Source organism: Caloenas nicobarica, chromosome 1 (genome assembly GCF_036013445.1).
Source record: "Caloenas nicobarica isolate bCalNic1 chromosome 1, bCalNic1.hap1, whole genome shotgun sequence".
NCBI lineage: Eukaryota > Metazoa > Chordata > Aves > Columbiformes > Columbidae > Caloenas > Caloenas nicobarica.
In genome coordinates this window covers 130,499,920-130,507,704 of record NC_088245.1, presented here as the reverse complement: position 1 = coordinate 130,507,704, position 7,785 = coordinate 130,499,920, and the positions used below count along the sequence as shown (strand labels likewise).

The following is a 7,785-nucleotide window of genomic DNA, read 5'->3' as shown; positions in this document are numbered from 1 at the left end:
CTGGCTGGGGCTTGACCAGCATCGCTCTGGGACACAGGTGGCCCTGGGTGGCTTCCCTCTCTGCGGGGAGCACACTGAAGAGCCAAGGGGTGACGCGCCTCACATGGGGACGTACAGACCAGAGCTGAGAGCTGCCTGCACTTCTCCTGCACTGCTGGTATCGCCCAGCGGGTGTGGATCTGAACATACAAATGCTGTTCAGATTACATCTGCAAACAGAGCGAGAGTCCCCATCCATTATTTATAACACGGAGGCAGGGTCTGAATGAAGTCGCTTGTTTATGAGAGGCGGAACATGTTGGTGGAGAGTACTGCAGACATTTAAAGACAAAGGGGGTCAACCTGCCTAAAGGAAAGAACACATCTGTAGGAAAAATATAAAGTTTCCCAATGAAATCCACAGGGCAAATGTTTTTTTGGTCTGCAAAACCAGAGGAGAGTTTATCCTTTCTGTGAAGTAGTGGGGCTCCATGGGGTACGTGCAGGGATTCCTTGTATGAAAGCATGCTGGGCAGAATGGGCTTGTATATGTTATCCTGTGAGCTGGGTATTAAATTTATGAAGGGATCTGTTGCTCCATTGGAAAATGTTTGGTTTATAGTCCATTAATCAAAAAGGGGTTGAACACTGCTTGTGTAAACTGCTTGTTTCTTAGCAAAAAGTGGGCAAATTGTTTGCCTGCAGGATAATAAAAAGGCAGATTGGCAGTAGCTTTTCCTTTTATTCTCCATGGTAACAACTCAAAAGCAACAACCTTGAAACTGCAAGCATGGCAAATGTATAGTGCTTGGTAATTGGGGATGAGGACGTGTCCCAAAAGGCTATAAAAGTGTTGTATTTTCATCATACAGAGTATTCTCATGTCCTTCTCCCCCCCATATTAAAAACAGAGAAGGACAATCTAAGTAAAATAACAACAGCTGAGTATAGCAAAGAAAGCCACTCACTGCGTAATGGGTGGGAAACGGCTGTTGCAGGCAAGCAACAGCAAAGAAAAGAAAAGAAAAAAGGCGCATTGATAACCAGCAAGAAGACTATTCCCCTGGGCCCGGGCTTTCAAGAGGGTCTATGAAAGTCACACAGGAGGCACCGAGCTCCCAGCCCAGAGCCTCTGGACTGTGTAGCTTGAACAAACCAAACTGAAGTCGAGTCTGTTACGATGCACGATGGGACAGTGTTGGTGCTCTGCAGGCTGTCTGCCTGGAGCAGGGATGCAGAAGAGGCTTCTTTCACCTCTAAGTTAAATTTTTGTGCTTGGGACAGGGAGGGCATGTTGTTCTCGGAACACTAGTAGAGCTTTGCAAAAAAAAAAAAAAAAATTCTATATAGAGTGAGCAGGTGTGGTGGAGAGCCACCACCAGGCAATAGAGATTAAAACCTTGCCATTTCCTTGAACTGAATTTTGGTTTTACAATGAGCCTGACAACTTCTAATTCATACTTTTAAACTCAAATGTAACTAATAGTATCTTGGAATCCCATTTGCTTTCTGTGACTCATGAAATGCTGCTTCTCTCTGCCACTGCTCCCACCAAGGACAATGAAAACCAAATGTATTTGCTTCCGTTGTTTGCACTTCAGAGCTCTGACTGCAGCTGTCCTGGGGTTGAAAACAATACTTACTCGTTTTGAAATTATGTTCAGCCTTAATTTTTAAAATGTTTCCAGTAACATTCCTGCTTGGGCTTGAAAGAATATCTGGAGGGCTTTTGGGTTTGTTTTGTGTATTCTGTAATTTTTGCTTTTATAGGGGGTAAAAGTCTTTTTACAAAATGTCACACACTCTACATCTAAATTGACTGGAACCCTTAGGCACAATGCTGAAAGTTAACTGGAGATAGCCAAGGAAAGCAGAGGGGTCAGAGAGGGATTACAAGCATGACAAAAAATGACCAGCAGAAAGGGAGAGAAGATGAAGGTCTCTCCTTGCAAGTGCCCTCATGCATGCAGGGGTGAATGTCAAAAAGCAATTATAAATGTCACAAGATAATTCATATGGGACTCATGGCAGATTCATTCCTTTACTATTGGCTAACTTTATTCTTAAGATTTTTCTGTTTCTAATGCTGGTAATTCAGCTGGCATTTTTAAGATCATATCAAAATGACAGCCATCCCATCACATCATGTAATGAATCTCTCTTCTGATCTTCGAGGCAATGGGAAAGGGACTTTAGGAGGCCCAAGTGATAATGAGGCTGATTTCAATGTCACAACTGTTGTAGAAAGCACATACAGCCAGGATGGAGATGGAGATGCTGTACCACAGAAATTTCTGCAGTCATAGGGTCAGATCTGCAGCACCTGGCTTATGCCAAAGGTCTCTTTGCTCCCGGACCCAGCCAAGAAATGAGCTAAAGTCCCTCTAGCTTCTGTTTCCACATGTCCCAAAGCCTCTCCTTAGTGACACAGAACAGATCCTAACCCTCATCTTTGTGTGAAAGCTCCCCGGAGGAAAAGGAAGATAGCACCAAGTGGTTTCTCAGCAAAACAATCTCCATGACATTAAAATTATTTTCAGAATAGCCTAGGCATGATAAACACTGTGGTGTTCTGTTTATGTACCTGTAACTGTTTGTGATAAAGTTTGAGTTCTAAAGTGTTTTTTGATTGCTCCTTCTCAGGGATCTGTATTTGTCCAGCCCAGGACCTGTCCTGCATCTCTTCAGAGAAGCAGCTTTGGGAGGGACCTTGGTTCAAAAGAGGCATAATCCTCTGTGAGCATATGGAGAGTCAGCAGTTACTTTGCTCAAGACAACCTGGAACTGTAGGAGCAGCCCAGCAACTTGGCCAAGCAAAGCTCTTCTGCTCAATGTCAGATCACTGTGTTATCAGAGGAAGCTGGTCACAGCCCACAGGTAGCATCCAAGTGTGTTAACTCGTCTGAAATGCCCTGAAAAAATGCTCTGAGAATGCCCCTTCTCTTCCCTCTGCCAAAGGCTAGTTCCATCTTAAAATGCTCGATACTTTCTAGGCTGCTCACTCCCACAGGTTCCTCTGGTCAGTTTTAGGTAACGCTGGAGAGGATTGGTGTGTCAAAATCTCTTTGGTGATTGCAAAACCATTTGGCTTATATGACTGGTGAACTGGGTCAGGAAAGCCACGTAACTGCTGATCCACAGGTACCCAGAGTCACAAGCCAGAATGAAAACCACAATTCAGCGAGCTACGCAGGGACCCAGACATCGCAACAGGATCTGCAACCTCTTGGGGAGACCCAGCAGACGCAGCTGCCACGGCTGGCTGCAGGGAAGGTGGGTCTAGGGCACCCTGCTGATGGCCACCTCTGACCTAGGGACAGGAACAATGGCTGGGATGCTTACAGGTCCAGTTCCTATATTATAGGCCAGCACAAAAACCTGAATAATTCCGGTTGGCTGTCTCAGGTGATACGTGTTGGAGTTTCTCAAAGTTTTTAAGTATTCAGACTGCTAACTTTATTAATTTTCCATTTCACTGGAAACTGAGTGGCCTGAGGATATTCGGACTGAAGCCACTCCCTGAAATTTTTACAATGCGCTTTAAAGGAATAACGGCATTGTTGAGAAGTCATTACCATTGGTGTTTATTTTTCCATTTAATTATGTCAAAACTTTTTTCAGCAACCCAGATGACATTTTTCACAGCACAGCCAAACTTACTGCTGATGCTTAATCCTGCTGTTACTCTAAGGGCTCTTTTTTTTTCCCCAGGATTCACTGATCATCTCAGTTTCTTCTTAACAACTCACTGTTGTGATGCTTTATTTTAAGGCCACAAAACCATCTGTGTCCTTGACACGACCCAGACATCCATATCCTGTACGAAAAGGATTTTAGTTTTATGCCAGCAATAAAAATTGATCACTGGAAAATTTATAATCTGAGACCCCATAATAATCAGGCTCATTATTTCCCAGCGCCAGCATTCTGCAGGTGTTCTGAGGGATGGTGCAGACATGAACCATTACTTCTTTTCTGAAACAAGAGGCTCCTCTTGGCTCCTCCATCAGCCTCTGGCCACCTGCTCCCCTCTGCTGCAAGAGTCACGGGTCATTAGGGTTGTGCAGCTATAGAGATGGAAGCCCTACTCTACATCACCCCTCACTTTTTGATTTGGTCCACTTGGTGCTGCTGCAGACACATTTCTAATGGGAAAAATAAAGATGGCCTGAGGACAGACACCATCAGTAACTGAAAATTCCTTCAGATTCGTATAGGCAGATATGAAATCTAGAATTTTAGAGCAAGGTGGAGCTGACTGATGGGTGCTGCCCAGACCTGCCTTCAGGGAATCAAGACATGCCCTTTTTTCTGAGGCTGAAATTTTTATCTTCTTGTAAAACTTGTAGAATCACTAGTCATAAAATCTTCAATACTTTTCCAGGCACTTGGATTCAAAAGAAACGTTGAACGGTTCTTATGAACAGTTGTTTCTACAATTAAAATAGTTTTCTTAAGAGAATTAGCTTGCAACTACTTATTTATAAGCTAGATGCATAAACAGCAACTTCTTACACATAGTGTACAAATGCCCTAAAGTACCAGCATCAAGCAAACAAAAGTGATTCAAATAAATGAGGGGAAGGCTTGTATTCTTAATACACACAACTTATTCCTGAGGGTTTGATCAAATGAACTACAGTGACTGAGATAAGGGACAGACATCACTGAAATGAGGAGATTGCGACACTCCAGTTCTCAGTATGATTTAAAAGATAGAGGTATTCAGAGACTTTTAAATCACTGTTTTGGCGCCTGACATAGTCATTGTTGCAGATGCAATTTCAATTTTCTATGTAAAATGTTTCCTGGATCTGCTGGATGTCTGATGGAAAAAGATGGCAGGCTAAACTCTCTTGAAATTCATGGCACAGGGGTTCCCAAGGTTTTCAAACTAAAAAACCATCAACATTTCTTGCTGCTAGTGTCATATATCAGGGACAAAATGTTTACTTTAAAATACCATTTAGTGTAGCTCTGTAGACTTCTCAAGGCCAGAGAGACCTCAGATGGCAACCACCTGCCTATCTCTTGTTAACCGTGCTGTGATTTTCCTAGGAACATACATTAAAGAGGAGAAAAGATAAAAATACTTACAATTCAGTCTCTCCAGCCATAATATAAGTAGATGTAGTTGGCATGTAGCTGGCAAATATAGTTGCTAATACACTCTGCCTATCTGAAAAGTCATGGCACAGGCCATGACTGGAAAAAGGGAATCATACCCACTTTTAAAAATGGTACAAAGGAGGAACCTGGGAACTACTGACCATTCTCTTGAGATCTCACCTGAAGTTCTGTGTTCAGCTCTGAGGCCACCAGCACAAGAAAGACATGGACCTGCTGTGTGGGTCCAGAGGAGGCCACAAAATTATCAGAGCAATGTAACACCTCTCCTATGAAGACATCCTGAGAAAGTTGGGGTTGTTCAGCCTGGAGAAGGCTCTGGGGAGACCTTATTGCAGCCTTTCAGTACTTAGAGGGGGCTTATAAGAAAGAGAGAGACTTTTTACCAGGGGCAATGATTTTAGACTAAAAGAGAGCAGATTTAGACTAGATATAAGGAAGAAATTCTTTACTATGAGGGTGGTGAGGCACTGGAAGAGGCTGCCCAGAGAAGCTGTGGATGTCCCATCCCTGGAAGTGTTCAAGGCCAGGTTGGACAGGGCTTTGAGCAACCTGGTCTAGTGGAAGGTGTCCCTGCCCATGGCAGGGAGGTTGGAACTAGATGATCTTTAAAGGTCCCTTCCTGCACAAACCATTCTGTGATTCCGTGATTGCATGCCCCTACAGGCTAATCCTTCTCTGGCCAGGAAGACCCAGGACTGGGATTTCCAAAACTACAGTAATTGCTAGAGGAACATGGGAGGAGAAGAATGCCATCCTTTCATCAATTCACCTTCTAGCATGAAAACTGCGATGTCATCAGTCTATGGAGATTATTCTTCCTCTCCCCTGACCATCCCTGGTGAACTGATCTGGCAAAGGAGTAACACAGAAATGAATCTATCATTTTTATGGAGAACAGCAGTGATGCTAATAAATCTCATGTTCTAAACAGTATTGCCAGAGTGAGCACCTGAGGCCAGACAGCTCCTCAGATTTCCAGAGTAGCAACAGAGACAGCATTTCAGAGGCTGACAAATGCCTGTAACACAGGAGGGCACTAAGTTGTTTTTAGGTGTAATAGGGATCAAGATATTAGACCTTAAAATGTTCCCATATTCTTCTTTCACATTATGATTTTAGCAGCTAAAAATTAAAGAAATGACTGCATTATACCCTAGGAAAACCAGAATGTCAGGCTTCCAAATGGTGTGAAGCACTCACTTCTAAATTCAGCTGTTCCTGAGACAACAGCCACTAAAACCATGTCACAACTGAAGTGAATGAAATGGTTGCAAGTGAAAAAGGTGACTTTCAAAGCTTGTGTTCATTAAAAGTGTTAATTCTTTTTCCATTGTTGTTACTGCTCTCTTCGGTGTCTGGGAACAATGACCAGAAAGGAGTAAGACCAGTAGCACAGGATGAAGATCTGTAGCTGCCCTCTCACTGAGACTTTCCCTTTTGCTTTTACAAAACAAAAAGGCCGCTCAGTAAGCAGAGATGCCTGGTGGTGCTGGAAGCACTGCGCCAGCAAAGCTAGAGCACTGCTTATGATACGGTAGAGTAGGTATTCTAGCTTGAAGCTCTACAGGGTTGTAGCTCAGCTGCAAGGAAATGCAACTGTATCAAAACAAATCACAGTTGGGGATGGGGGAAAAAACACATCATGCTCTCATCACAATAAAAGCTACTTTGATCCACTTTCAAAACAATACATCAATCTCACCTGCAACTCTCATCACACAATGAACAGAACTAAATATATTGAACAAAACAGCCCATAATCGTCTCTCTCTGTTCAGCCCTTGCCAAAGTTAACACCTCATCAGTCCTTTTCTATAGCATCTGAAAGGATGTAGATTTTCTTTCATGATTTAGGGCCCCATCAGCTGGAGGCAGTCTGCAGCTGTAAGAACAAGGCCTCCTCCCAGCATAGGGATGATGATACAGAAAAGGCTCTAAGTATGGAGACAATTTTGATCCAAACAGAGAGCTGACGAGACAGAGAGAGCAAGAGGTATGCACACAGGCCTCTCTCTGCACATGAGACAGGCAGGAGGACCAAAGGCAGCCTCGCTTGTAGTTCAGGGCTGCAGGGACAGTGGGGATATGGCTGCCTTCCAGCGCAGAATGGAGGGCACTAGAAAACAGGGTGCCAAAGAGAGCCCTGGCCTCATTTTCCTGGCAGATTCCCAGAGCCTCTGAGAATGAGTGCTGTTCATGGGAGTCTGTCTCTTACAAAAGCCTCTGCTCTCTCTGATGAAACAAACAACTGAAGCAGAGTCCATCCATGGCTGATGGCTGCGAAGGTTCACAGAGGCTTCTCTTGCTTGTTGCTGTGTATCTTTTCCATTGCAGTCACCTCATGGTATCCAGCCCATCAACATGATATGTCCACAACAACTTCAAACTACAAGGGACATCCTTGTTGGGAAATCATTCTGAGAAGAGAGAACAGAAATGTCAACGGGAAATCATCCGTGGAATGGACAAAGAGAAAGACATAGCTTTGACAGAGACACAACCAAACAACAACAGCTTTGTCCACTCACACCCCTTTCTCACACACGACACTTCAGCTCAGGCCTAACAGCCAAGCTGCTTTAGCGACAAGGTCTCCCTCATGGAGCAGACTTCAGCCAGCTCCCCTTACCAAATGACCATGAACTCATCAGTCCTCACTAGTCCAGACTGTGGCAC

General features: G+C 43.9%; 1 protein-coding gene across 2 annotated transcripts in view; it reads right to left on the bottom strand.

Annotated features, from left to right (window-relative positions):
* Positions 1-777: 777 nt before the first annotated feature.
* The window catches only part of ILDR2 (immunoglobulin like domain containing receptor 2), a 42,154-nt gene continuing 35,146 nt past the window's right edge, over positions 778-7,785 (bottom strand). For both annotated transcript variants that reach the window (XM_065654862.1, XM_065654854.1), the window contains one exon: positions 778-7,526. In XM_065654862.1, coding sequence (XP_065510934.1) covers positions 7,491-7,526 — 36 coding nt within the window. In that variant the 3' untranslated portion in view covers positions 778-7,490. The remainder of the gene's footprint in view (positions 7,527-7,785) is intronic.